Consider the following 27,443-nt stretch of genomic DNA (forward strand, 5'->3'; position numbering starts at 1 on the left):
CCGAGCCGCAAGAAGAGCGATACAAAGAAGAGCCAAGTATTGATCTCACATGGGCCCTACGACCATCTGCACCCCGCACACAGCTTCCAACAATGCCGATAGAAAAGGAGATTACTGACAAGGAAAAGATAGCAGAGCTTCGTAGGGAGATTGGAAATCTGCAGTTGGACATGTTAAGGATGGGTCGAACTTTTAGAGTAAGTGAATTTTGTTTGACACTGTCTTTTCTAGGGCCTGTATTAATAGCGATCCCTAGAGCGAAATTCGGCAGGCTGTACAGCCACTTGGGGAAGAGATACGTCGGAACAGGGAAATCATTGAAGAACAAAGGCAAGAGATTGCGAGGTTACGAGCAGGACGTTGATTGTATTTACGATTCACAATATCGATTGCACTCGGATGAATTGCGCATATAGTGATGCATAATACAGTATGCTTGGATGGGTCGTTTATCATTATAGCTGTAAGAAAATGAGCCGCACCATCCAAAACAGGAACCGAGTGAAACGTGCGTACTCGTGGAAGTCATGACAGCCTGCCTCAAAACCTACAACCCAATCCTCTCGTGTCTCTCCCTTCGCTCATCCTGCTTCCCATCCCTGTTACCATCATCTCTAGACTCCTCATTTCTCCCTGCTCCATCTCGTGAAACGACGACCTGACCGGAAGGAGATACTTGGGATGGTTCCCGCTCCAACTTTCGCTTGTCGATCTCGGCCTGGAGATGTTTGAGGTCTGATGCTCTAAGCGGTATGGCGGTAGGGTTCGATCGTATCATGTTGTTGGGAGGAATTGCAGTTTCTCGCTGTGTTTACAGTGTGAAGAATGATTTGTTTACGTTTGTGAGAGCGAAGAATGCGATTGTATTTGATCCCGTTCAGACACCTTGCCACTCGTAACTTCTGAATCTTATAAGGTGAATTTCATTTCCTCCTGTCTCCAATTACTTTTTCACCAAAATCATCACCACTCCAGGTTCGACAAGCAACAACCAGGCAGCATGGGTAGAGCAGAAGCAGGAAGTACAAAGGCAATTGCCAACGCCATCAAAGCAAAAGGTAAAGTCATCGATCTATCTTTTTATGTCTGGTCAAGTGTCACTCGGCTGATCAATTATGTTAGGTCTCGGAAGGTTGCGATGGTATTGTCAAGTCTGTGAAAAGCAATGTAGGGATGAAAATGGTTTCCAGGTAAGTGTTACGGATTTTTCAGGAAAAGGCTTGCTCACGGGGTATCTTCACAATCTGTTGTTAACCCGTCAACCTTCCGACGTCTCCATGATCGTTTGTCAACTTGCCCAATTATGCAGGCTCATTGCCGATCCGAACCACATATGCGCAAAATCATGCTCCTCGGTCCCAAAGCTGGTCAAGCGATTTCCGACTTCTCACGTCAATTCCAATCAGAATTCCTGCTTCTCCTTCGCACCCGTCACCTCACTAACCGAGTTCAAGCCAACAAGGTGTACAACGAGTACATTCAAGATAAGCACCATGTGCATATGAACGCGACTCGATGGGTTACGTTAAGCGGATTTATCCAAACAATAGGAAAAGAGGGTTTAGTTAAAGTCGATGAAGACGAAAAGGGAATCTGGATTCAGTGGGTTGATAACCGTCCAGAGACTCTTTCCAAGCAGGTAAGCTGCCATGAATGCTTTGGTCGAGACTTGCTGATGTCTGATTAATTTTACAGGCGGCCGCTATGAAAGCGGAACGATCCCAGATGGACAGCGAAGAGCGTGAACGAAAGATGCTGGAAGAGCAGATTGCTCGTGCCCGTGCTCAGCAAGCGGATCAGCCGGATCTGACTGTTGGATTACAAAAGAAGGAGGGAGAGAAGATCAAGCTCAATCTCTTCGGTGCTTCCGAGCCCAAGGCTGAAGAGAACAAGGAAGGAGAGAACGCCTCGGCACCCACCGAGACTAAGACTACTATTGGCGTTGGCAAGCTTTCTGCACCAGGTGCTGCTAAGCCTGTGACAATTTCGGCCAACCCTCTCAAACGTCCAGCTCCTGTCAATGTTTTCAAGTCTTCAAAAGCTGCCAAGACTGAATCTGGCGGATCTCCGGTTAATGGGGACGGTAATGGCGCACCCAAATATAAGAGTGAAGCAGAGAGGTTGATGATGGAGGATCAAGCTAGGAAAGCTAGTAGAGGCCAAGGGCAGGGGCAGGGGTACAGAGGTTTCGGACCTTCAAGAGGAGGGCGATAGAAATACATCTTGTAATCAATCTGTTGTAAAAAGTATGGATTTGCATTATATTACCTGATGCCACATGTGCATGTTTCTTTCAGCTACACGTTCTTTCTTTCATTCGCCTATGGGCATTACGATAATCCGCACGCATACATTTGGGCTGTACTTGAGGGGCGGTACGTTAGCTGTATGGTTTTAATATTGCATCAGCGGAAATCTATTTTTATCTTGATCAGGCATATCAATGACATTTTATTTGAGGGGGGGTCCTGTCTCTGATTTTGACGTTTTTCCCGACTATCTAATATCCATCTCTTATTCCACTGCATGACCACTCCCCATCTCTTCGTCGAAAAAAAGACTTTCAAGAGTCTTATACACAATCTGCCGGACAGTCCCACAAGGCCCAAGTTGTAGTGCTTAAATCATTAGAACGGCCGGACCGCTCAGTTGACGTGCCTTGTTTTCTATTCATCACGTCGAAAGCGACGGATTGAAGAGGTGATCTGTCGACACTGATCCAGGCCAAAAAATGGTGGGGGTATCCACGAGCTCATTCATAGGAGTGGGGATAGCTTGCGCAGGGAATGTCCTCATTAGTCTCGCTTTGTGAGTTTCGTGTCTTGCGTAACTGACTGTAACTGGCGGTGGAGTAGGCGCCATCTATGTCCTATTCTTTCACCATACTTTTGCGAGCTCATAGCACCTTTTTCTGCCTCCTTTGTCCTCAGGCACTGATTATTTATACCTTATAGGACCATCCAAAAGCTAGCGCACAGAAATAACGAAGAAGCTCAGCATGTCGACCAAAGCCCTTCCGCTTCCGACTCTGAACCTCCTTCCCGTCCTTTACGTCCCAGGTCCACGTCCAGATTCGGCGACCCTTCCCCTATTATGGAGGAGAGCGAACCTCCCACACCGCACCATGATAGATTTATTCACGATGACGACGGAAATGAAGATGGTGAAAATGAGAATGGCAGCAGAGACGACCGGATCGGTGAGGGACGGTATGGACTAGGGCTTGAAGGTATAGCCGCTGTGCCGGTCACTTTCGTCTCCGAAAGAAGTATATCTAACCCAGAAGCGGCATGTATCACCAACTATCAATCCAATGATCTATCACGCCCCTCTTCACGTGGTCCTCCTCCAGCACCCATCTTCCCCCCTAAACATACCTCCCTTCGAGTGAAGCTAGACCCAAATCCTCCCGCCCCTTGTCATTCGCGACAAGACGATTCTGAGGACGAAAGTGACGATGAAGAAGACGAAGATGATGAAATTGTGGGTCTGAAAATTACAGATGGTCGGGATATCGGTAAAGTAGAGGAAGGAATGTACCTGAAGAGCAAGCTGTGGTGGCTAGGTATGGTTCTGATCGCCGTTGGTGAAGGAGGAAACTTTTTGAGCTATGGTTTCGCCCCTGCCAGTGTCGTAGCTCCCCTGGGCACAGTCGTATGTTATTTTTTTTTATTTTTTTTTTCTTTGTCTCCAGGACTGATAAAGTAAAAAAGGCATTGATTGCGAACTGTATCTTTGCGCCCCTTATCCTTGGCGAGCGATTCCGGACGAGGGATATGGTAGGTATGGCGCTTGCCATCATTGGGGCTGTGACAGTGGTCCAAGCAAGCAGCGATACAAGTCCTCGCGTACGTACTTTTCCTGTATAAATATCCGCAAACTCACATGGTACCAGCTCGACCCCGACCAACTCCTCACGGCCGTTACCCGCCTTCCTTTCCTCCTGTACACCCTCTTTTCCCTCCTTCTCCTCCTACTCCTCCTTTTCCTGTCCAATACTTCTTTCGGCCACAGCCACCTCACGATAGATGTTGGTATCTGTGCCCTCTTTGGTGGCTTTACAGTGTTGGCTACGAAGGCGCTTTCAAGTCTTTTGAGTGGAGACTTTGTAGGAGCATGGAAGAGTGGTGTCACGTGGGCCTGTTTAGCTGTTGTTGGAGGGACGAGTTTAGGACAGATCAGATGGTTGAACAGGGCGTTAATGAGGTTCCAAAGCAAGGTTTGTTTGTTTTGTCTTGTTTTGTTTTCATTTACCTTATTCTTCATTTCCGCTGGGGTGACATTGGCTGATTGATGTTGGTAGGAGGTTATTCCAACACAGTTTGTCTTTTTCACGCTGGCAGCAATCATCGGTTCAGCGGTGCTTTACCAAGAGTTTAGAAATATAACGCTATCAAGGTTTATCAACTTTGCCTTTGGTGTACGTTTTGTTTTTTTTTTTTTTTGAAAAAGGACATGGGCTTACCCCCAGTGGGATATTACAGATCGCCACGATTTTCCTAGGCGTCCATCTTCTCACGTCCACCACTTCCCCGGCTCTTACTGAGAAGGACGAAGAAGGAAACCAAGCACCAGCCGAGCAATCATACGAACACGTCCCGATACCATACACCACATCTTCCACTTCTCTCCACCGCTTTTTCAGTAACACCTCTGAACGGACTCCTCTCATCCGCTCCATCACCCCTACCGCTCTACCTGTTCCCAGCGCTTCTTCTACTGGCGGTACGGCTACCGGCATAGATGGTCTGCCGAGAAGACATAGTGATGCTCCAATCTCACGAGTACCCTACTCGGCACCCCTGGTCGGTTCGAGTGTATATGTATCCGGTACTGCGCCTGACAAGTCGCGGTTGACTAAACGGACGTCGACGTCTTCCTTCCAGTCATCAATCCCCAAGCTGGGGTTGGGCAGTCAAGCAGGTTTGTTATTGATAGCTACTACCCCGCCAAATACGGGTTATCTGGCGAGCAGAGGGAGAAGGTGGAGTGTAGGTCCTACTGGTAAAACCGGGGCCGGAGGGGTCGGAGTAGGAGAGGAAGAGGCGAGTTTAGAGACTAGTTTAGAGGCGGGTTTGGGAGATGAAGATGAAGGAAGAAGAGGAAGAAGTAAAAGTAGTGCTGCTAGCCTTTTCTCTCGTTCTCGCACGTCTTCTGTAGCAAGACCTGGAGGAAGGGATACGGGTAGATAAGTGTCACAAAGAAAAGATGCCATTGGTTGTATATAAATTAAATGTAATTTTTACGTGTTGATATAGTTGTTACATTCTTTAAAAAGTTATTTTTCGGCCTACTGCTGATACAAAATAAATCCCGGTACCCATCTAAATGTCCTATTAACCCATTGCGCAGGATACTGGGCTGCGCATACTAAAAAAATAAATCAAATCAAAATGTCCATGTCTGTTCTCATTGTTGTTTGCGAGCACCAAACCGCTGTCGAGGTTTGAACACGCAACTGGCTTCTGCAGGCGATCCCGCATTTTTGCCATCGAGCACAAAGCCAGATTGACAAGACTCTGAAAAGGCTGTTTGTTAGCTTTGCCAGCAGATTGCCCCTCCAGGGAAAGGGCGACTAACCGATATGACACTGTCCAAGCACGCATTGTACTGATGAGACGCCTGGTATGGCCGTGCAATCTACACAAAGACAACGTTGGCAACTGCGATCAGGTCCATAAGATAAATAAAAAGGATACGACGTACCGACTGTTTCTGGTTCACCTGGGCATCCACCACAAGCCGTCAATCCGGAAGTAATACTATTATTTGATTAAACTTGATCATAAAAAATGAATGTAAAGAAAAAAAAACCAACTCGAGGCAGGCCCACTCTCCTCCAACTTTACACCCCCTCTGCCCCCATCCACAGAGTAGTCCCTCCTCCCCCTTTCTTTCCACATCAATTCCTTTCATGGGTGCTTGGTCGTTCGGCCCCAACGACTCGCGCATCGATCCCTTCTTCTTCCTAGAGATGAACTTTAGCGTCTGTTGTTGTTGTGCTTGATTGGGCGTGAGCTGGGTAGGACGAGGATGACAAGAGAGGATGCCGCGGTTATCGTAAGATGGGATGAAAGATGGATGACAGTGACATTGTTTTGTAGCTCCATTGTAAACTGACAAGCTTGTTAGATTTCAACTGTTGGAATTAGACAGTATGGAAAACACTTACATTGGTGTTTACCCCAACACTCACATACCTTGACCAAATGCCAATCCGTCACCTCATAATACATGATCGTATTTTTCCCATCTGGGCAAGTCAAGAACCCTTCCCTATTATCTCCTCCTCTTATGTCGTGCGCTTTTTGCGAGGCGATGGTAGTCGATTCAAGGGACAAGTCGGGAAGACAATCGTACGCTGTATGGTCACTTGTGAGCAGGTTGCAAGCGGTATTGGTATTGTCGTGGCGAGAGGTTGGAAGAGAGAATGTTTGGGGGAGGAGGAAGAGAAGAATAGAGATGATCATGGTGAGTCACGGCTAGTGCTGGAAATAAGTTTAGTAAGAAAGTTGATGAAGGAGGAAGGAAGGACGAATGGAGGGGGATGGGAAAACACTATTCCTTCCTCCCCGCCTATTATCCGTTTATTTTATACTTTCTAGATGGATACGCACACCGAAACCCAACGCCCTTTTGTAAACTTTACGCCGAGTTAGTATGAAGAAGATACCTTTGAGCTGATCGCGCTAGTAACCCCCCCTGTGTTTACAAACACTATTGGCAAATAAACCGGGGCGAGGTGCAAAAATGTTAAAAAGCGTTAGACTGCAGTCACGTTTTACGTGGTATACCTCGTCAGCGGCGGTCGAGTCGAAAGGTCTCACCAATGTCCACATGGCCCGATCAAGCAGATTAAACATCAATCATGTCCAGCGCAGTGACGGGAGGTGCTGGGCTTTCCACACGCATGATCGGAGGCTAAGCTAAGGGGCGAGCATGGAGTGCGTAGGTAGGTAATTCCCGAAGAAAGAAAGACAGTCGGAAGTGCCCGTCAGTTAAAGTAGTAGTAGGAGGGGGTGAAGGGGGGGATGACGAAGAGGAAAGACGAAGCGAAGAGGGAAAGAAGGGAAAAAAAGTCGTAATCGTAATCGGGAACCAAGTGGTGATCGCCCCGCCGCTACGTACAAGGTACGATCCAATAAATGGTACGACAGGGTCTGAGCGCATCTTTTTTTCTGGTAAGATTAGTTAAATTACGATATGACAGCCCGTTTGAATGATCGATATGCTAGTAGGGTCTTCCATTTCGCGAAAGTAGGGGGGGGGGGAAGGGAGGTGGGCAGGAAAAAAAAGGGGGGAATAGCCTGAAAGCTGGAGTACGTATGCAGCGCGACTGGCGCAAGCCAAAAGTTTGGTATTCATCGTGCCGCACGCATTTACCGTAATACGTCTCGTCTAGCCAGCGTCGACTCTTTTCCTCTGGAGAGAGATTCCCACTCATCAGTCTTCATTATATAAAAAGGCGGTAGTATACAATTCTCACTCCATCAGATAAAAGTATACATGCAGAAAACAGACAAATGCCTACATGAAGATGTGAATGATTGACTACTGGGTCTGATAATGCGTTTTATACAACAAGATCAATCTCCCCTTTTCAACCCAAACCCGCTCACCCAATGACTGATCGGTTCCTCCTTCACCGCATTCCTCTCCCTGTCCAGCATGTCCGCCCTCTCAACCCTCGCTTTTTCCACCCTATCCGCTAGGAGAGCAACGAGCCTCTCCATCCCGAGACCGTACCTGCCGCTGAGGACGATAACCTCGCCACTTTTATTCTCATCCACAAACGCGGTGACGTCCTCCACCCGCTTCTTGCCTTGTTCTTCAGGTACTGCATCCCCTTTATTCAACACGACCACGCCCGCGCGCTCGCTCAACCCGGGTTTATAAGCTTCAAGCTCTTCTTTCAGCACTTGCAGATCTTGTACCGGGGACGGTTTTGTCAAATCGAGGACATATGCCAGGACGGGGGAGCGTTCGATGGATCGAAGGAAAGAGTGACCGAGACCGACGTTTTGGGATGCCATAGGTAACAAACCGGGGTTATCTGACAGGGTGAAGCGGAGCCGCTCGAGTTTGTCCGCTTGGCTTTTTTTAATGCGCGATGCAGGGAATGGGCTCCCCGTCTGGCGAGAGAGGTCTTCCCGTTCACGTTCAATCCATGTTTCTACCACTTCCTCTTTGCCTACGCCCCATGAACCGTCTTCGTACACCCTGACGACGCCGATCTGCGGGTTGAGCGTCGTGAATTGGTAGCCTGCAACCTCTGCACGACGCCCGGTAAGTGCACGGAGGATGGTTGATTTCCCAGCGTTCGGGAAACCGACGAGACCGACGTCGGCGAGGAGTTTGAGCTCGAATTCGAATGTGTGTGTGGGCGGGAGGGTGCCGCGGGATGCTAATCTTGGTGAAGGGAAAAACGGGTTGCCCAGTCCACCGGACCCGCCAGAGGCTATCAAGACGGGCTCGTCAAGCGGCTCGGTAATGTCGAGATGAAAGGGAGGAGTGTGGTCAAACGAGGGTGTATGTGCGATCCACCGTTTCTCGCGACGTAAAAGGTCTTCACCAGCGGCATACTCTTCTTCGCTGACCTCGCCCTTGGTCGATGGATGTGCAATGAACCATCTCTGCCACCGTTTCTTCTTCTTCTCCGCATCTGGTAGTCCCAATTCATCTTCCTCCCTCTCCATCCTCTCTTCCTCCCCTTCCCTCTTCAGCTCACGCACGATCGTGCCCACTGGGACTTGGACAACCAGGTCCTCGCCTTTCCGCCCGTGCTTGAATGCTCCTCCGCCTGGACCTCCAGCCCCCCCTATCAGACGTTTTTTCACAGTCGCGAGGGATGTAAGCTCGGGAGAGGTCGTGATGTAGACCGATCCGCCTTGAGCGCCGTTGCCGCCAGAGGGAAATAACGGTCCTCGAAGAGACGCCTCGAGAGCCGCCGCGCCGTTCCCGCCCTTGCCCCCGCGCACAGTGACGATCGCATGGTCTATGAAAGACGCTCCCTGTGGCAGTCTGAGTGGTGGTGGTCTGGCAAGGCAAAAAAAAAAAAAAAGAGAGAGAGAAGACTCACGTACTGGCGCCGCTTGGCATCTGCTTTTCTCCGTCGTCGCTTGAGCTCTCCCACGACATCCTCAAAGTCCGGATCCTCGACGTGGTCTATATCGAGCGGCCTGCTTGCATACCCTCTCGCTGCGAGCTGCCGGAGCGGGTGCACAGGGAGGCGTATGGGTGCTATATGGCGCATGGTGTGGTGTAGATGTATGTTGCTTGTCGATACGTGGGCTGGTGAATGTGCAGGGTGGAGGCGGGATAAAAAGGGAATAAAGCGGGGGAAACAAATGGGAGAGTGACGGAACGGGGCGCGCGGGTCGGAGAGTCTTTGAGCACCGTTGGGGGCCGCTCTGCGACAACAAATCCACAAATCTCTCCCCCTCCCCCTCCCCCTCCCCCCACCCACCCCAAAACCCACAATGGCTTCCAGGATCACACGCAGCCTCCCCCGCGTACTCCGCGCCCCCGCCGCCCCCTTCTCCACCTCCGCCGCCAGCGCAAAGCTCGTCGCCCGGAATGCCCTCCTCACCACCGCCGCCCCCATCGTCCCCAGGAGCCCGTCCGCCTTCTTGCTCGGCGGCGCCCAGAAGAGGGCTGCCAGCTCCGACGAGGGTGTCACCATGATGGTGCGTGCCGTGTTTTCGATATACTCGCACTGCTGACACACACCCGTAGACTGTGCGAGACGCGCTCAACCAGGCGATGGAGGAGGAGATGATCCGTGACGAGACCGTCTTTGTCATCGGTGAAGAGGTTGCCAGGTACAATGGTGCTTACAAGGCAAGTCTCGTCTTCGTGCGGTATTTCGACCCGCGCGGTTGACTGACGGACAACTTTTTTTTTTTCATAGGTCACCAAGGGACTGCTGGACAAGTTTGGAGAGGACCGGGTTATCGACGTGAGTGGGCTCGTTGTGCGCGCTTAAAAGGTGCAAGGTTTTTGACGTGAAAGAGTGCAGACCCCCATTACCGAGGCTGGTTTCACTGGTATGGCCGTCGGTGCCGCCCTTGCCGGTCTCCGACCCATTTGCGAGTTCAGTAGGTTCTCATTCTCCTCTCTCCTCTATCCTCCCCGATCATTTTCCCCAGCTAACCCCTCGCAACAGTGACATGGAACTTTGCCATGCAGTCTATCGACCAAATCGTCAACTCTGGTGGCAAGACCCACTACATGTCTGGCGGTAACGTCCCCTGTCCCGTCGTCTTCCGTGGTCCCAACGGTGCCGCTGCCGGTGTCGCTGCCCAGCACTCTCAGGACTACTGTGCGTGGTACGGAAGTGTCCCCGGTTTGAAGGTCATCTCCCCCTGGAGCGCTTCCGACTGCAAGGGCTTGTTGAAGAGCGCCATCAGGGATTCCAACCCTGTACGTCGGACCTTTTTTTATTTCTTGTTTGCCAGGCTCATTACTAATCTGTCCACAGGTCTGTTTCCTCGAGAACGAGCTTCTCTACGGTGTCCAATTCCCAATGACCAAGGAAGAACTCTCCGAGGACTTCCTCATCCCTATCGGCAAGGCCAAGGTTGAAAAGGCTGGGTCCGACATCACCATCGTCGCCCACAGCAAGATGGTCACCCACTCTCTTGAGGCTGCCGAATTGTTGGAGAAGGAGGAGGGTATCAAGGTCGAGGTCATCAACCTTAGGAGTATCAGGCCGTTGGACATTGAGACTATCATCGAGAGTGTGAAGAAGACCAAGCACTTGATCACTGTTGAGGGTGGTTTCCCTGGCAAGTCTTGTTATCGGTCTCGAAAAAAAAAAGACGATTTTGCTAAAACATGTTTCTTTTTTTTTTCCTTATAGCATTCGGTGTCGGTTCCGAGATCCTTGCCCAGATCTGCGAGTCTACCGCGTTCGACTACCTCGACGCTCCCCCTGAGCGAATCACCGGCGCTGACGTCCCCACACCCGTAAGCCTTTATCTGTTTTTCTCTCCCTCTTTTCAACTACATCAAAAAATGGAATGTTAAATTTCTTTTTTAGTACGCCGAGTCCCTCGAAACTATGGCTTTCCCCGACACACCCTTGATCACCAACGTTATCAGGCGTCATCTCTGTACGTCATCCTTCGTCTCTCTTTTTGAGTGAAAGATGGGCTAATGACATTGGTTTTTTTTCCTTTGAATCGAGTGTAGACCGCCAATAGATTTAATTAACCCGGCGTCTCAAAAAAAAAGATTTGGATCGGCGGTTCGGGGGGAGAGAGAGCAGAATGAAGGATGGAGCGGATGGAGCTGGGGATGAGATGAGTATGAAGGCGGGGCTCATATGTTTGGGTATGATTGTAATGCATCACTTTGGGTGTTCTGCTTGTTTACCCTTCTACCGGAAGACAATCAGGGAATCTAAAACGTTTAAACACGTTTTTTGAAACAATTCAAGTATTGATTGGAAGTAAAAGTGTTGGAATACGTCAAGAGTGAAAAGAAAAAAAAAATGAGGGTGTAGACCATAAACATGGATAAGGAATTACATGGGCAAAAAAAAGAAATCTATAAAAATTTCACCGGAAAAGATTATACTTGTGCATGCAACATGCGCGTTGGGGAGTGACGATGATTAAACTTGATGAGTTTGATGAGTTTCCAGGTCCTTGTTGCCCCTAGTATTATGACAAAATCATCCATGTCAGCCCATTCATCCTCACGCTTTTTAACCCGTTTTAAACCATTGGGTCTCATTCCCATTCCGTTAGTGAGAGAACAAGCCAAAAAAGGCCCAAGCGGGTAATCAAAGCAAGCGATCAAAGAAGAAGAAGAAAAAAAAAGAGCGAGCGTAAGACTTACTTGGCATTCAACAAACTCAAATACAACGTCCATGCGATACCACAAGTACTTTGGAAGGGGACTCTATACTGGATCGGCATGAGTTTGAAGTTGATACCCTGGATGGCGGGCCAGATCTTCCAATTGGCAAGGATGGCGGAGACGTAGATCTGGACATATGGGGAAGAAAAACGGTTGATTCAGCAAAAAGGCAAAAGAAACAACAAAAAAACGCACATCTTGGAATTTTTCCTTGATTTCTTCGGTTGAGTGGCCCTCCATTATACCCATCGACCCGACAAAGAGGACGAGCTTTGTATGAAGAAGTTAGCCGTCTCCGGGTTTATGTTTTTATTTTCCTTGGTAGGGATGACTTTTTGACTTACGCCGATTGGGGCCCTAAATCCAAAAAAACCAAAAACGACATCAGCACATCAGCACACCTCTTTCCATAAAAAGCACCAATCCTAATAGAGAAAAGAAGGAACCCACATGATAGCTTGATCAGCAACAACCCTCTTCACCAACTGTATCCCTTCTCCACTCCCTTTACCCACCCCAGCAGATGCCCCTGCCGGTCCAGTCAGTATCCCCCCTGCACCCTTCCCCGCCGTCCCTAGCGAGGCTTTTGCGGGGATGGGTATGGCGCGTTCGAGGAAGCGCATCCACCGGCCGATGATGGGGCCCATTCCCATACCGAATATGGCGAAGCGCAGGGTACGCACGGGATCGTAGGCGGGCGTAGGCGATTGGGGTGTGGGGTTGTGCATCTGTGAAAGACTGGGTTAGATATATTGAATTAAAAAAAAGAAATAAGTCAGAGGGGATAAGCACGGACTATTATGGTGGAGTATTGCGCCTGTAGGAATGATTAGGTTAGTGGGATGAAGCTGGAGAGAAAAAAAGGGTGGTGGATATCGGGAAAACTGACAAGGACATCTGCGATGGTGTTGAGGACGCCGTTTGTGACTACCAACGTAGCGACTGGGCGACGGTCAAAGTTGGTGTTGTAAAGGCGGGCAACGGAGTGGAGGAAGCGCATAGTGCGTGTCGGGGTATGGGTGTTATAGTAAAGATGTGAATGGAAACCTTTATGCGCTGGGATCTGATATGTATTAACTTGTGGGAGATGGAGGCTTGATATACGACGTCATAACAAAGTTTATATGCTCGACAATAATGCAACCTCCACTTTTTATTTTTAAAAGGGGGGACACTTTGGTCCGGCCAAACAACAAACAAAAACAAATCACCTCAAAATGAATGATGTCTTTTTACATTTCTACACCGTACCCATCCATTCACACTGCCACATCTCATCCCCACTGCCGAAGCATCGCAAACCATTGACTAATGAATCTACACTAAAACTAGCCATATCAGAAATCAGTGGCAATGATTAATGAGTTACACCTCTTACCACATCTTCCCTCATATATTTTCTCCTCTGCTCGCCTCGAAAGGGCCTGTGTATTGCAATATCCCCCACCCGAAAAAAGTTCTCCTTTTACCCCTTCACACCTTGACATCCCCCATTTTTTCAAGCTACTGGACGAATTGGACTAATGCTTTTTCACACCCAATCGGCGATGGTAGCGTTACGCATCAAGTAGCAGTGACTGCGGTGTCATGCGAAAATTCGTCGCATACATTGTCAAGCTCTTCCCATTCACTGACAGCACTCTGTGCGCTATCCATGCACTCATTATCCGAACACCTTTTAGTCTTTAATTTTAACCAGTCTATGGCGTGTGCGTACTTCAATTAGTGAGATACATTTCTTTCACACAGTGCATCTCTCTTTCAACATCTTCATTTCTCACCAGCCTAAATATATCTTTCAAACACCTTCCATGGACTGGGATATGGCGTATAAAACCATGGATTATCCCCCACCAGTGCCTCTTTTCTTTTCTCCACATTTCCCCTTCCAAATACTTTCGCCCGTTCGACTGCTTTCACTGCTACAGCGCTCTAACAACTAATCTTAACAGCTTGTAAACTTACCCTTATCCTCTTTCTCTTACCTCTACACTCTTAACCTTTACCCTGCCCCACCCTTCACATCATTCATAATGGGCGCTTGCCACTCTCGTAACCACTTTACCTCTTCTCCCTCCACCTCCACAGTTACCACCGCCATTCCCACTTTTCCCTTTACCTCCAAGTCTTATTCTCCTGCTCGTTTCCCCAACCCTATCGTCCAAGTCCCCGACGACCGTCTTCCCGAATTCATTTCTACCCTCCACCAGGAAAGCCAATGTAACAAGCTCCAGGGTATTAGTGTTGCTTACAAGTTTAACCCCAACAACCAGGTGGGTCCTTTTTTTTTCTCATTACTATGTACTTTTCTCACAGAGTAGATGTGTCATTCAACATTGGGTCCATTATTGACACGTTTGTTTTGTGTTTGTTAGACTACCCTTCCTCCGCTTGTTATCAAGAAGTCTGAACTCAATATTGACTCCAAGCTGAGACACAACGTAAGTGCTTTTTTTTTATCAGTGGATGGTTGCATGTTGGCTGATAGTCTATCGTATACTCAGGAAACCAACATGCCTACTCAAGCCATCGATAAGACTACTTCTACCGTCTCTAATGCTACAACTGCTACCACTGTCACCAAGAAGGTATGTCAACGTCCATCTTCTAATGTGTATCTACTGATCAAGAACCTACACCAGCGACCTTCTCTCCCTTCTCTCCACTCTCTTCGATACAGGTCTACTTGTTCCGTCTTCTCCGTCAGCAATATTTCTCAGGGTCAGCAGGACCCCGTTATGATCGTCCCCACCGCCGCTCAAGCTGCTGCACCTTGTTTCAATCCCGAAGACAAGGTTAGTCTTGATCCCAAATACCCCATGTCATTTATACAGTAATTGTTGGCTGACAGATCTGCTTGGACAAACAGATGACTTACCCTCGCCGTATGTCTGTGTACAGCCCTACCGCTATTGAAGCTGCCAAACCTAACCCAGCACCTCGAGGCATCAGGCCTTTGTTCCTTCAGGAAAAATATAGTACCTCTTCCCGCGAGTCACCCAAGAACAAGAATAAGAATAAGGCTTTTGGCGGTGTTGCCGTTCAGTCTGAGCATGTTAGAGTAAGTATCAACCATAGCTTGAAGATACTATGGCTGATCACTTGTTTGTCTATCCAGAACAATGAAAGCACTATTGAAGCAGCTAAGGCTGTTTGTGAAATCGGGTTGACCGACGTAAGTGACCATTATTGGCTCTTCTTCATATGATTTGACGTACAGTTTAGCGGACATCTATCCCCGCTCGGGACAGGGCCCGGCCCAACTCTGCCTCCACTATAAAGGTACGTTTCAAGTCATGCGCTATCCACCACATAAACTGACCTAGATACAGTCCAAGGCCCTATCCAACAGTAGTTTATTCAAGATCAACTCCTTTGCTACTCGTATCAGCAGCGTCTTCCGTCGTTCATCCAAGCCCGCCTCGCTCAAGATTGATATTCCTTGCAACTCGATTTTTGTCCAACAACCAGCCATGCCTCAGCTCCGACCTCTTGAATTCGGAGGAGGATTTGATGGCCATTCATTCATTGGTCAAGCTGCCAAGTCTGCAGCAGACACTGTCTCGTCAACAGTTACTGTTTCCACACTCGATTTGGTCTTTTCTAGTCTCCACTCTCCATTCCCATCTTCTGCCAGCTCTGCCTCTTCCCTTTCTGTCTACTCTACAACAGACAGCTATGTGGAATCTTCTCCCACTGTTAGCGTGGTAGTTACTCCTCCCACGGGACCTTCTTCTGGTAGCCAAACACCAAGCAACGAGCCTGAGGAACCACCTCTTACGGCCGCCAGTACCAACACCGAGTTTTCCGACGTGGCCGTCCATACACCTACCGAATCCAACTTTGTCCAGCCGACTTGTTATTCTCAAGAGGACCAGTCACAGACCACCACAATGGGACTTGTTACCGACTCAGCATTGATCCCCATAGCATGCGGATCGCGCTTTATCGAAATGTTTGACACCGTTTCCGACAGTACCTCTGGATCAGCCTCGCCAGAAATTAGAACAGCCGCCCTGACGCCTATTGACTACCAGGTCTGTCCCCAGTCAGCCTATACAAATATCAAGCTTTCTCTAGCCTATGCCTCTCCTTGAAGCCCTATTCGCCATATCCTGGTGATGACTCGACCATTTAAGATACACTACAAGTTCCAGTTCCAGTTCTAGCAAGCTTGAGAAAAGGCCAAGTCTTCAAAACGTAATAAAGCGTTGCCATCGATCAAATCTCGTTGTTGTTTGCACAAGTGAAAGTCTGTTTAGTTATAGTCGTGTTTGAGTGTCTGGGCAATATTTCTCCTGGATTGAATTATATATTTGTCTGTTTTTGTTTTCCTTTCTCTGCGGTTGCGTTTCCTAAAAGTCCTCTGCTTTTGTAATGTCTAGTGATTGTTGATGTTCTATTTTTGACTTTTGATTTTCGATTTTTAACTTGGATTGGATATGATTCTCGTCTTGGATCCATGCAGCTCTTGTGGTGGTAATATGTTCTCGTCTTGGTGCGATGTCGTTGCAAGTCGGAAGGCTGCCGAAATGAGTACGAAGTGCAGAGATAAGATTGGGCGCGAGATGGAGACTCGCTGGCTGAGTTGTTTTGATTTCCCGCATCCACTCGTCGTCTCCCGCCATTCCAAAATCCACCACTTCTCTAATGGAGGAGCCGTCGTCCCCCCACAAACCCCCGCTGTCCTCCCCCCCGTCCTCCCCCTCCTCCCCCGCCGGCTCCCTCGACCTCCCGTCCCTCCAGCCGCTTTCCCACGACCACCCCCTCCTCTCCGCACCCACATTCGACCCCGACGCTTTCCTCCTCTCGCGCATACACATCCCTCTCGAAGAACTCCGGGCAGAACTGCGAGAGTACCTCGGCGACCTGAGGGAAGAGCTTGTGAAGCTCATTAATGAGGACTATGAAGAATTTCTTTCGTTAGGGACCGGGTTGAGGGGAGAGGAAGAGAGGTTGCAGAGGCTGGAGGGGCCGTTACAAGGGGTTAGAAAGGACATTGTCGTGCGTTGTTTCTTGTCCCAGGCCATCCTTATCCTTATGGACGATACATGGATATATTATGGGTAGTATAGTGACTGACACGGGGAAACGATTAGTCTGTAAGGGATGTACTGGCAGAACATCAAGCCAAGTTGCAGGAAAAACTCGACGAGCGGGCAGCTCTTAGAGAAGAAAAGGTGAGTCTTTTCCTCGCTACGGTATGTTCAGCTTATAGGTGTTGATAACATGCGGTGTAGGCGCTGTTGGACCTTCTTCAACGTCTCTTCGATACGTTGGCTAAAGCAGAGACTTTACTCGATTTACCCCGTACGGATGAATTAGAGACGTCAAAGCTTGTCACTCGTGTGGCTGGAGAGTATACCCAGATTGTTTATCTGATGGATAAGGCTAGGACAGAGAAGTGTGCAATCGTCGATGTCGTAGAGGAGGTACGTCTGCGTTTATGGGATGAGGACGATCAAAGGCTAAATCTTTGGGATTGTAGAGAATAAAGAATATCAAGAGCCGGCTATCGAAGGACCTGTCAACTGTGCTTCTCAACGAACTGGAGAACCTAAATGCTCCCGGGTTAAAGCAATGCTTGAAGACGTATGAGCTCATTGAGGGCTGGGAAGAGGCCGAGGAGGTGGTACGGAAAGTCTTTCGAGAGTATTGTCGTAATGTGAGCCTCCATGTCCAACTGCTCTGGACCTGCTATTGCGAAGCTAAACATACTGTGTAATAAGACCATATCATCATCAGCTCTCTCCCTCCCCACATCTCCCACGGCACCCCAAACCCCTCACCCGCTACGAAACCCGTCAAACATCCCTCATCTTCCGACAGGTTACAACACTCCCCTTGCCCTTTTGTTCAACCGCGTTCTTGCTCAAGTCGCTTCCTATCAACCATTACTAGATGCATCAAAAGAGGTATCGGAAAACTTTGATTTTTTCGCAAGAGTGTTCTGGCCAGAAATTGGGGATACCATCGTTGAGAGACTCGGAAACGTGATCTTTGCTGCTGGTCGACCAAATGACTTGCACAAGGTACGACCTCTTTTCAAAATCATGGACACTAGCTTTTTTTGCTGATCTAAAGTCTATCTAGTACTACACCACCTCACACAAATTTCTTGATCTCCTCGAATCGATCGCTCCGTCAGCGCGCAGTGTCCTTACAATGCGTTCCAGTCCCTCTTACACAGCATTTGAACGGCGTTGGCAATTACCAGTCTACTTTCAACTCCGATGGAAAGAGATCGTGTCGTCGCTTGAACCATCGCTGGTCGGACAACCGAGCTATACATCTACCTCGGACCAGAAGGAAAGTGAATGGGTATTGGTACAGTCAGGAGCGGTATGGAAAGCATTGGAAAGTTGTTGGAAGGAAGACGTGTATATCTCAGAGTTGGCTCCTAGGTTCTGGAGATTGAGCTTGCAGGTGGGTGATTAACTCGCTTCTTTGAGCTGGCTGGCACCTTTTTTGTGTTTACCTGATACGCTGAATAATAGATATCATCACGGTACAACACTTACCTCAAATCGACCGTCGACAGCTATGTCATAACCGAAGAAGACAACAGCCAAGAAGATGCTGCTTTACGCTTCGCTTCGGCAGCTGTTGTAGATCTTGAAAAGTTGGCTGCAAAGGTGAAAGACCTCGATGTAATCAAGGAACTCAATCTGAGTGGTAAGTTCCTCTCCCATCGACCATGTAAAACACAGGCGACTGATTGAAGGCGGGGAAATTCTCGTGCAGAACACTTGACATTACCGACTACGCAATACACCTCCAAAATCCTCAGCATACTCACCCGCCGTTGTATAGACCCGCTCAAACTCATTCGATCCATCGCTTCTCAATTCCGTTCATCTCCAACTCCATCTACATCCTCATCGACTCGTCAACCAAGTTACTTTGTCCCCTCTGTATTCAAGCCACTCCATTCGTTATTTTCTTCCCAGCCACAAGTGAAAGAACGGTATCAGCAAGATTTCAGCAGGCAAATCGCAGATGCGGTGTTTGTCAATTACGCTAGCACGCTTGCGAGTGTGAAGAAGACGGAAGATTTGTTGAGGAAACATCGCAAATCGAAAAAGTCTGGGATCACATCGTTCTTCGGTGGGGGCGGACACGATGGCGAAGGTGGCGAAAAGGAAGAAGAAAGGTTTATGAACCAGATGAAGGTGGATATAGACGCGTTGAAAGAAGATGCAAAGGGGCTGGGGGTTGACCCTGAAAGCATGGACAGCTGGAATGAGTTGTTAGCTGTCGTCAATAAACCTGGTGAGGCGTAAAAAAGGGATTATTTAGATTAATTGCCAAAGGGAATGTATCACAGTATGCATTTTGCCTCAACAATGTTAACCAAAGAAATACTATGCCTACAGAACATTAAGACGTCCATGCCCAAAAGAAGAAAATAGATACAGGATGCCGAATCGAACCGGATTCGAGTGGAAAACGGAAATAATCCAAATAAAATTAATGTAACGATGTCAAATGAAACCCTATAAGAGAAAATATAACGTTTTGGTTTAGAAACAGATTCACATTTACCCATTCACTGGGAGACAATGATCATTCGAGAGGGGGAGGTGTAACATCATCTTGGAAAATTGGGGCGTTACTGGTTAGAGAAGCGTTTTCAGGTGGAGGCGCAAATGAATCACTTTGGCCCATCGCCAATATATCGGGGTATTCTTGCTCCAGCTCGGCCTGTTTTGCAAAGCAGATAAGCTTCTGACCATTTTTTACACATACATGAAAGACAACTCACCATCTGCTCCAACATTGGAACCAGCCATTCATCTTGCAATAACTCGCTGGCCACCGGCCTCGCTTCCGGATCCAAAGAAAGACATTGATCAATGAATTCGATACCTTGGTCGGACATCTCGTTGGGATCGGGTAGAGGAGGTGGCTCCTTTGTCGCACCAAGATGGAACATGATTGCCCTAATCATATTATCAGCTCATAACTCCCTACGCGGAAAACATCATTGCAAGAAAAGACGTACCATTCATTATCAAAGTCCAAGAAGCTCCATGGCTTCCTACCAGTGATCATCTGCAAAACGATACATCCTAAACCCCAGATATCACAAGCACCCAGCTTGCCAGTCCTCTGGTTCTTGATCATCTCTGGCGCCATGTACATCGGTGTACCCTCAAGACCCTCCATCTTGGCGTGCGCGCCACCACGTGTACGGGCGAGCGTCTTGTTGGATTTGATGATTTTGGCGGTACCAAAGTCGGCCAGCTTGAGGACAGAATTGGCGCCGATGAGAATATCTGTGGAGAACACGAGTTAGTGTGTGTGTGTTGGAAAGGATCAAAAGATGGGTGTCAGCTTACTTTCTGGTTTGAGATCTCGGTGTTCGATGCGGTTGGTGTGCAGATACTCAAGGCCGCGTAACAGCTGGATCGTAAACGCTCCAACGACTTCCTCATCGTCAATTTTGCCATATTCGAGCATACCTGCCAGCGACCCTCCTTCACAGTACTAAAATCACGAACATCAGCTTTGGCACCACACCCTCCCAACACAAATGGAAACAACAACAAGCACTTACCTCTTGGAAAAGACAAACTCTGTTCCTATGCACTTCCAACCCAAGGAAACCAACGATATTCGGATGACTCAACAAGCTCATCACATCCGATTCTCGCTTGATACTTTCGTACAACGCCGGACTACTCTGCAGATCCACCGTTGGCAAGATCTTGACAGCAAACACAGTGTTATCCTGCAACGAGTATCCCAAGTACACGCTTCCCGATGCACCTCCACCGATGTACGCGCCTTGCTGCCATCGCATAGAAATGTTGGATTTGGAAGCTGCAAGGAACACCAACGCACGGTCTTCAGAGACTTCTTCATCAAGGACTTGACCGACGGGTGCGGGTGCCAACTCGTCACGACGAGCTTCGAGCTCGGCAATGAGACGGAGACGTTCTTCGACTGTGAGCCTTATAGAGCGGTCGATACGTGGTTGATCGCCAGACTCTGTCGGAGTCCGGGGCAGGAATTCGTCGTCCAGGTTTTCTTGAAGCCGTTGTAACCTCCTCATCGCCTCAATCCTGTCTGCCTCCTTTTTGGCCTCCATACTCGACCTTGCGCCGAGGATATCAAAGTGGCTAACCAACAGTGACACACAAACACCAACATACCTCCTCAAAAGCGAAAATTCTGATCGATCAAGCGCGAGAATGTTACTCCCTCTCGTCATGTTGAACGCATAGGTCAAAGCTGCCACAGTCCATCGGAACGTCTTGCGGTCTGTGGGGTTACACTCTTGACTGATAAAGCTAATCCAACTGATCGCCAGACGCATCAACAACCGATTGAATCGCTCCCATACACTAGGCTCAATATGGATCAACACTCTCGTCCCATGCTCTGTCGCAAAACTGTACCAATTCTCCACCAACTCTTGTGATCCCGGTTTGCCCCTGAACGCATTGCGGACGAGTGGTGCAGACTGGACAATGCACTCTGAAAGACGATAACTCGATTTAGCAATCTTGACAAGTTGTTTCTGAATGGTCGGTAAATGCGCTTGAGCCTCAACCACACATGGCAAGTCGATTGTTTCGCCCGTATCAGGGTGAATGAGCGCTTGCTTGAAATAAAGTTTGCACAGCGCTAACCGCTTGGTGGGACCGTCAGCGATCAATCTGACTCGGTTATCAGGTAGTTCATAGTCGATGTAATCCACATCCAGCGTCATGACCGCTCCGGACCATACAAAACTTTGGCGTGGGGAGATGAGGAGGATGTAAGCCGCGAGCGCTTCGTCGTCAAAATCGTCTGCCTCGGGGTACGGATCTGCAGGATCATGTTGCGCCGCGACTTGACCATTGGACGGGCTCGCACCTCCGACAGATACTTGCGAGGTTGTCTGCCTTGGACGGACTCGAGATCCAGGAATCGTCACTGAAAACACCCTCTTCAACAGATGTCTCACATCGTCCGGCTGACCCCAGAGACTCCCATCCGCAACGATATACGTCCCATTCGCCTCAAATTTCCCGGTATATACCAAGAAATGACCAGTATCTTGCAATGTCTCCACCAGCATGTCCATCTCCGTCTCCTCGATTGAATATTCGGCGGAATTATCGAATCGTTGGGTGAGTTTACGACAGAAACGTTGGGTTTTACGGTGTCGCATACGAGCGGAATCAAGGAGTTTGGAGTACCATGAGAAGAGTTCTTCGACTTTCATGTGTTTCGGTGGGCCGGGCAGCGAGCTATCACGGCCGTCACGGTTACGTTGAGAAGACGAAGAGCCATCGCGCTCCTTGTCACCACGTTCCTTGTCGCGAGACGGGGAATGTATTGGTACCCGAAGTTGCTGGTCAAGATAATTTGCTGAACGTATAAGGAGCTTGTTGGATAACGCGCTATTTACATCGATACTTAGCACTAAGCTCCTTGCCAGGATGATACGATTTCAAACTCACCAATACTGCTCTGCAACAACCATATCACCGCCTACAATAGCCTCCGCCGCTTCATACAAGAACGGCGCCTCTTCTTCCAACACTTCTGTTTCCTTGTAATAACTCGCTTTCCCCACTCCTCGTAATCTCCAATGCAACAATTTGAAAAATGTCCTCAGCGCATCGAGCAGAACATCATTGTACTCTGTCGGCAAGCAATGCGGGATTTTCCATCTCCCCTCGGCATCGGGTGCCATGATTTCGTCGTATTGTTTCCGGATTAGCACGGCGAGCGAAATGGATAGACGAAGGTTTTCGATAAAGTCTTCGACGACCATAGGGTTCGGGTCAAGTAGTCGGGATGCAGCATCCAAACGAACCTTGACAGCTTCAATGATAAGTCGACCGGGGAAACCAATAAGACGAACGATTTCGTACTGGAAATCGGGAAGATTTTGTTCTTGGAACTGGGGGAGATAGCTGATGACCGTCTCCTTGGCGTTGCGCACGAGGTTGATCATGTCTACAAACGCTCGACGCTCGAATGTCCGTTGAAGGTTATCTTCTTTTATCACACGATCGAGGAAACTCGAGTCATCGGCTGCATCCCTGCCGGGCGTACCCTTGCTGTCGATAGAGTGATACTTGTACTTGCCGACCAATGCTTTCTCGTGGGTCGTGTTGGGCTTGGTGATGTCAAGCTCATCGGAACCTGTCCATTTTTGCAAGAGTTTGAGCTGGGTTTGGAGGGATGAAACGATGATGGACCAAGAGGTCAATGCGTCGGCGCGTTTGCGGAAATTTTCATCGGTATAGAGAACCTTGTCGGCTCGCATGGCTGCGAGGTTGGGATAAAGACCTTTGATTGCATGAAGTTTGGCGAGAACGGTGTTGACTTGATTGAGAGCTTTGGATTGGGGTGCAGCAGTCGAAGTCGCGTCTTGCGGATCGCCATCACTGTCTTCTTCGCCTTCTGGGTTATTTTTTGGGTCGTACTTGAACTCGTTTATCTCTTCCAGCACCGGGTCCACCACTCTCGCTCGTCGCTCTTGCACCCGTTTCTTCTCCTCCGCCTCTGTCCTCCCACGCAGTTTGGCACGGATTTGCCACCAAAGGGTCTTTCCAATCTCTTCTCTGAATGAATCTGTCGGCATGGAATTGTAGATACGTTGTTCCTCCACCTTGAGAACATCCGAGTTGAGGACACTTTCCAGCATGCCTTGCCAATCTAAACGTTCCTGTCCTTCATCCTCGGTGACATCGGCGGGCTTTATAGGCAACTGTGGTGACCCGTTCGTCTTGCCTCCAGAGTCCATGTTATGATGGGATATGCCCCAGCCAGGGGATCTCAATTCGTCGTCATCATCTGAGCCCCAACCATCATCTCCTGCATCGTGGCTAAAGTATCCTATATCGGGGTCAGTATACGACCTTCCTCTTTGTGCCGTATTCTTCCCGTCTGGTTTGGATCCTCTGCCGAATGACTCGAGGGTATATCGCGTTTTTCGCCATGTCTCGTACGAGGCGTGTAAGGTTTCTGACCCTGCGGGATTGAGGGGATATGCCGGCCGGGAGGAGACGGCATTGGGTGCGACGTATGTTATTGAACGTGCAAGTTTTGGCTGGGCTGCAGAAGCGGACGAAACGATGGTTGAGATTTTAGAGGTGGGGGAGGTGTGTGCCGGTGGCCCGGGGTAGGAGGCGGAACGTGGGTTGGAAGGAGGGACTGTGGAGTGTGAGTATGCGCTGCATTTGGTTCCTGCGTATCTACTCACTCTCGTCGTCCTTGAATGTGGTCTCTGCGGGCACGCCGATGAGGCCGCCGTCCTCGTCTGAGCTGTCCTCCTCGTCTGGGGCAAAGAGGCGCACTGATCTGCGTCCGGTCTTTGAGGACGAGGATGTGACGTTGGACGCCGAGGACGGGCCGGTGTCTGAGGGGTTTGAGGGGGAGGTTGGGTTGGACATGGCGCGGTGGGGGGGAGAGAGAGTGCGGGTGCGCGATGAAGAGCGGTGGGAGAGATGCACTCGTCAGGAACAAGCCAGTTATTTCAGGCCGTAAGTAATGCGTTAATATGCTTAATAGTACGTTTCAAATATAAATTTCCTTATTTTTCCTTACCTTATTTCCTGTCGCGCCTTATCTTATTTTGATTCCGTTTCCTTATTTTGTATGGGGAAAATTAGCGGAGGCGGATGAGCTTAGCAGCGTGCATCTGAGGTCGTTTTTACCTTATTCACTCTACTATTTCGCACGCGATTTCCACTTGTTTCTCTGATGGATGTCTGGAGAAAATTCGAGAATTTCGGGACCACAAATTTTGTCCTCGCCCTTAATTGGCTAGTACTGCACCCATGCATATCCCAGCTTTTCCAGAAAATTAGATAAGCCTCGCATCTCAAAAAGGTAAGTTCAAATATAAATTAGAATCTCCATACAAATTTGGCGGCGGCGGTCCCCGCAAAAATAAGATAGGCGGAAGTCGAAAAAATAAGGAAATTGATATTTGAAACGTACTATGTAATATGTCCCTGCGTAACAATTCTCTCTAACATAATCGCGACTCTCCACGCCGCCGCGATCGACAAATCACAACAACCACTGTACAAGCCACGATTTATCCCCTCAGCGCACCTTCCACATCCTATCCTTAGGTTTCCACCAGCTCCCCAAAGGCAGCATGAAAGGATCCTGACTTTAGCCGTCCTCTTGGGGCCGGCATCAATGGAAGTCTCACCCAAAGCGAGACGATTTACCATTGTGCATCGCGATTGAGACGTTTTCACTCACAGCTGACTTTTACTTACACTTTGCTACTTATCCTATCTACTAATTGGCTCGATTGACTGTTCGAGTGTTCAGACGAAAACGGTGGAAAAAATGACATCCAAACAAGTTTACACTCCAATGACGAAGCGTATCCGCCAAGCTGCCCATTTCGTAGGCGACTTCCTTAACGACGAGGTGAATCCCTCTATCCCTTTCCCCCTCACCCACTCACTAGGCAACAACTAACCGGAGTCGATTCCCCAGAAAATGTCCCAATATCCTATCCTCGCATTCCTCTCCAACAAACTAGACCGTCCACCGTCTGTCCTCGCCCATTCTTTCTTGCTGCTCCTCCTCTCTGGAGTTTTGCTGAACCCTTACCACCTTTCGGGGATTATCGTCAATACCCTCGGTCTCCTCTGGCCGGGATGGCTGACGATTGGGCATATATATTCTCTCCAAGCCTCATCGGATGCCAAAGAGAATTCCAACGCCACATTCGGAGTCAGAGCCGGAGTACGGACCAAGACAAGAGAAAAGGACTGGCCATCCCAAACGAAACGACTAATAGACTACTGGACCCTGTACTCATTTTCTACGGTTGTAGAATCAGCATTCGCAGAAGATACGCTCCTTGCTTTGATACCCCTCTGGTGGGTTTTCAAAGTCCTCGCCATCGTCTGGGGATCTATCAGTCTTAGTTTTGGCACCATCAGTGCTGCAGATATTTCTAGTGGGGCGAAGGAGAAGGCGAGACCTCGACCACTCGTAAGTCCTTCCCACCTCATTCCCTTCTTCCCCACCCCAGAACCTAGAACAACATGGCAATGTGCAACCTCAACCCTAATAAATGTGATGTTCTATCTCAGAAACTCCGTACCAACTCCAACCTGATCCGTATCCCTTCGCCAACCATCGTTAAAACCTCTCAAACCTCTTATGGGGATATCGATTCCTTCTCCTTCTCCTCTTCCCCCTCTTCTTCTTCTTCTTCTTCTTCTTCTTCTTCTTCTTCTTCTTCTTCTTCTTCCTTCCATCCCTCGTCCTCAGCCACTGCAGTCAACGCTTCCCATACCAATCCTTACCCCGGGATCGCCACTGGCATCGACACTGGTACTGGTACTAGAGCAGCGGCGGAGACGGGTCTTATCCCGAACAGCGCCCAGCTTCGAGCTTTAAGGGATGAACTCGGGGACATCAGTCCAGTCTTATCCCGTACCCCTGAAATTTTACGTCCACGTCGTGGTGCGAGTCGTGATGCCGCAGGACCTAAAGGGAAAGAAGGGCCAGCGACGGCAACGACGGCGGCGACGGCGGCGACGAATGAAGACCGAAGTGAACTGTTTGGGTTGAGTGAGGTGGACCGGGAGTCTGAGACCGATTCACATTCTGACTCTGACTCGGACTCCGACTCTGATTCTGAGATGGATTCTGCTTCTGGTTCCGAGTCGCATTCCAACACAAACTCTGAATCTGGTTGCGACTTTAACCCTAACTCTCCTTCCTCAGACTCGCCGCCTCTCTCCCCCTCCGCCTCTACCTCTGACTCCCCATTCCCTGCCATTAACCCTAACCCTAACGCAACTACACGCCCCAGCCACCCCAAGGACTCCAACAACCCTAGCACAGCCAACACCGACGACTCGGACGACATCCATTTACCTCCTGATACACCGCTTGATGAGTTGGCGTTGAGGGGATTGAAGACTATCGAGCTTGAAGTAGGACAGGAAGAGGGTGACGAAGAGCAAGATGAAGAGCAAGATGGAAATGGACAGTTGAAAATTGGGCTTTGGAAAGAAAGGGAAGAAATGGAAAAGGGTATGAAAGTCGATCCCGTGCAGCAAGCCGTTTTTCCATCCCCTAACAAACCCGCCAACAAGCCTACCAACCCTACCAGCTCTTCCGCCACTCGTCCCCAAAATCGGCTGACAGAAAATGCCGAAGAAGGAAGTATCACCCGCCTCACACTTGATGACCTTCTCGCACTTGAGAACGATGATCCTTTTTCCCCTCCGACCGGTATGACCGGTATGACCAATAGGAGCGAAAGGAGTGGTAGGAGTGTTGGTAGTGGATTCGGCAGTGCGGAGATTGTGTTGGATGGGTTTGGGGAGATGCATGGGGTTGGTGGTGGTGGTGAGAGACTTGTCGGTAATGCGGATGGGAAGAGAAAGGAGATCGTACTGGGCTTTGAACCTTTGCAGATTCGAAAGACGAGTTCGGCAGGGGATGGTAAAGCGTGATCAGTGTTTTATATAACAAGTTAGTTGATTGACTGTGCATTTAATGGGGAAGATCGATGCGTTCGTATCTTCTATCGTTTTTCGATTGCTTCTTTCCTTCAGGCCCTTAATTTGCTCATTACTTTGTCAGGA

General features: G+C 49.0%; 11 protein-coding genes and 2 non-coding genes; 7 read left to right on the top strand and 6 right to left on the bottom strand.

Annotated features, from left to right (window-relative positions):
* CNAG_05053 (hypothetical protein) overlaps window positions 1-439 on the top strand; it is a 2,156-nt gene extending 1,717 nt beyond the window's left edge. Inside the window, exons 5-6 of the mRNA XM_012193086.1 lie at window positions 1-197; window positions 257-439. The exon at window positions 1-197 is cut by the window's left edge and continues 418 nt beyond it. Coding sequence (XP_012048476.1) covers window positions 1-197; window positions 257-364 — 305 coding nt within the window. The 3' untranslated portion in view covers window positions 365-439. The remainder of the gene's footprint in view (window positions 198-256) is intronic.
* Window positions 402-803, bottom strand: CNAG_12360. XR_001045619.1 has 2 exons: window positions 517-803; window positions 402-461 (listed from the first exon to the last, which is right to left on the bottom strand). It is a non-coding gene; the product is annotated as a hypothetical RNA (non-coding RNA).
* A 123-nt stretch (window positions 804-926) lies between these two features.
* On the top strand, window positions 927-2,275 carry CNAG_05055 (DNA/RNA-binding protein KIN17). XM_012193298.1 has 4 exons: window positions 927-1,058; window positions 1,123-1,190; window positions 1,310-1,639; window positions 1,696-2,275. Exons 1-4 carry the CDS (start codon window positions 1,001-1,003, stop codon window positions 2,212-2,214), a joined length of 975 nt encoding a protein of 324 aa, XP_012048688.1. The 5' UTR covers window positions 927-1,000; the 3' UTR covers window positions 2,215-2,275.
* A 225-nt stretch (window positions 2,276-2,500) lies between these two features.
* Window positions 2,501-5,289, top strand: CNAG_05056 (hypothetical protein). XM_012193299.1 has 6 exons: window positions 2,501-2,808; window positions 2,955-3,654; window positions 3,714-3,848; window positions 3,896-4,219; window positions 4,304-4,420; window positions 4,485-5,289. Exons 1-6 carry the CDS (start codon window positions 2,732-2,734, stop codon window positions 5,190-5,192), a joined length of 2,061 nt encoding a protein of 686 aa, XP_012048689.1. The 5' UTR covers window positions 2,501-2,731; the 3' UTR covers window positions 5,193-5,289.
* On the bottom strand, window positions 5,201-7,253 carry CNAG_05057. Of its 2 annotated transcripts, XM_012193300.1 has the most exons (6): window positions 6,828-7,253; window positions 6,173-6,768; window positions 5,819-6,116; window positions 5,707-5,762; window positions 5,581-5,640; window positions 5,201-5,519 (listed from the first exon to the last, which is right to left on the bottom strand). In XM_012193300.1, the coding sequence occupies exons 2-6, from the start codon at window positions 6,468-6,470 to the stop codon at window positions 5,410-5,412; spliced, it is 822 nt and encodes a 273-aa protein (XP_012048690.1). In that variant the 5' UTR covers window positions 6,471-6,768; window positions 6,828-7,253; the 3' UTR covers window positions 5,201-5,409. The 2 variants fall into 2 exon arrangements, with proteins under 2 accessions (XP_012048690.1, XP_012048477.1); XM_012193087.1 differs by having other exon boundaries at window positions 6,173-7,253.
* A 228-nt stretch (window positions 7,254-7,481) lies between these two features.
* Window positions 7,482-9,265, bottom strand: CNAG_05058 (GTPase). XM_012193301.1 has 2 exons: window positions 9,080-9,265; window positions 7,482-9,011 (listed from the first exon to the last, which is right to left on the bottom strand). The coding sequence occupies exons 1-2, from the start codon at window positions 9,251-9,253 to the stop codon at window positions 7,587-7,589; spliced, it is 1,599 nt and encodes a 532-aa protein (XP_012048691.1). The 5' UTR covers window positions 9,254-9,265; the 3' UTR covers window positions 7,482-7,586.
* Window positions 9,266-9,432: 167 nt separating this feature from the next.
* CNAG_05059 (pyruvate dehydrogenase E1 component subunit beta) lies at window positions 9,433-11,582 on the top strand. XM_012193088.1 has 10 exons: window positions 9,433-9,686; window positions 9,736-9,840; window positions 9,911-9,958; window positions 10,019-10,097; window positions 10,166-10,422; window positions 10,481-10,787; window positions 10,862-10,968; window positions 11,042-11,114; window positions 11,194-11,334; window positions 11,391-11,582. Exons 1-9 carry the CDS (start codon window positions 9,480-9,482, stop codon window positions 11,202-11,204), a joined length of 1,194 nt encoding a protein of 397 aa, XP_012048478.1. The 5' UTR covers window positions 9,433-9,479; the 3' UTR covers window positions 11,205-11,334; window positions 11,391-11,582.
* Window positions 11,326-12,963, bottom strand: CNAG_05060 (hypothetical protein). XM_012193089.1 has 7 exons: window positions 12,755-12,963; window positions 12,662-12,682; window positions 12,316-12,593; window positions 12,210-12,222; window positions 12,061-12,135; window positions 11,845-11,993; window positions 11,326-11,660 (listed from the first exon to the last, which is right to left on the bottom strand). The coding sequence occupies exons 1-7, from the start codon at window positions 12,863-12,865 to the stop codon at window positions 11,618-11,620; spliced, it is 690 nt and encodes a 229-aa protein (XP_012048479.1). The 5' UTR covers window positions 12,866-12,963; the 3' UTR covers window positions 11,326-11,617.
* Window positions 12,964-13,635: 672 nt separating this feature from the next.
* Window positions 13,636-16,345, top strand: CNAG_05061. Of its 2 annotated transcripts, XM_012193302.1 has the most exons (9): window positions 13,636-14,138; window positions 14,241-14,306; window positions 14,370-14,453; window positions 14,508-14,660; window positions 14,735-14,750; window positions 14,811-14,926; window positions 14,984-15,040; window positions 15,091-15,147; window positions 15,198-16,345. In XM_012193302.1, the coding sequence occupies exons 1-9, from the start codon at window positions 13,899-13,901 to the stop codon at window positions 15,960-15,962; spliced, it is 1,554 nt and encodes a 517-aa protein (XP_012048692.1). In that variant the 5' UTR covers window positions 13,636-13,898; the 3' UTR covers window positions 15,963-16,345. The 2 variants fall into 2 exon arrangements, with proteins under 2 accessions (XP_012048692.1, XP_012048480.1); XM_012193090.1 differs by having other exon boundaries at window positions 14,508-14,693; window positions 14,744-14,926.
* Window positions 14,330-16,402, bottom strand: CNAG_12361. Its single transcript, XR_001045620.1, has 5 exons — window positions 15,084-16,402; window positions 14,848-15,014; window positions 14,744-14,792; window positions 14,503-14,666; window positions 14,330-14,439 (listed from the first exon to the last, which is right to left on the bottom strand). It is a non-coding gene; the product is annotated as a hypothetical RNA (non-coding RNA).
* A 95-nt stretch (window positions 16,403-16,497) lies between these two features.
* Window positions 16,498-19,224, top strand: CNAG_05062 (hypothetical protein). XM_012193303.1 has 8 exons: window positions 16,498-16,869; window positions 16,965-17,045; window positions 17,106-17,297; window positions 17,354-17,530; window positions 17,595-17,897; window positions 17,959-18,291; window positions 18,363-18,540; window positions 18,610-19,224. The coding sequence occupies exons 1-8, from the start codon at window positions 16,516-16,518 to the stop codon at window positions 19,146-19,148; spliced, it is 2,157 nt and encodes a 718-aa protein (XP_012048693.1). The 5' UTR covers window positions 16,498-16,515; the 3' UTR covers window positions 19,149-19,224.
* Window positions 19,170-24,352, bottom strand: CNAG_05063 (STE/STE11/SSK protein kinase). XM_012193091.1 has 7 exons: window positions 24,074-24,352; window positions 22,320-24,024; window positions 20,426-22,259; window positions 20,208-20,355; window positions 19,871-20,144; window positions 19,631-19,808; window positions 19,170-19,569 (listed from the first exon to the last, which is right to left on the bottom strand). Exons 1-7 carry the CDS (start codon window positions 24,261-24,263, stop codon window positions 19,432-19,434), a joined length of 4,467 nt encoding a protein of 1,488 aa, XP_012048481.1. The 5' UTR covers window positions 24,264-24,352; the 3' UTR covers window positions 19,170-19,431.
* A 973-nt stretch (window positions 24,353-25,325) lies between these two features.
* CNAG_05064 (hypothetical protein) lies at window positions 25,326-27,408 on the top strand. Its single transcript, XM_012193304.1, has 2 exons — window positions 25,326-25,833; window positions 25,935-27,408. The coding sequence occupies exons 1-2, from the start codon at window positions 25,333-25,335 to the stop codon at window positions 27,309-27,311; spliced, it is 1,878 nt and encodes a 625-aa protein (XP_012048694.1). The 5' UTR covers window positions 25,326-25,332; the 3' UTR covers window positions 27,312-27,408.
* Window positions 27,409-27,443: the final 35 nt, after the last annotated feature.

The sequence above is a fragment of the Cryptococcus neoformans genome, chromosome 4 (genome assembly GCF_000149245.1).
Source record: "Cryptococcus neoformans var. grubii H99 chromosome 4, complete sequence".
NCBI lineage: Eukaryota > Fungi > Basidiomycota > Tremellomycetes > Tremellales > Cryptococcaceae > Cryptococcus > Cryptococcus neoformans.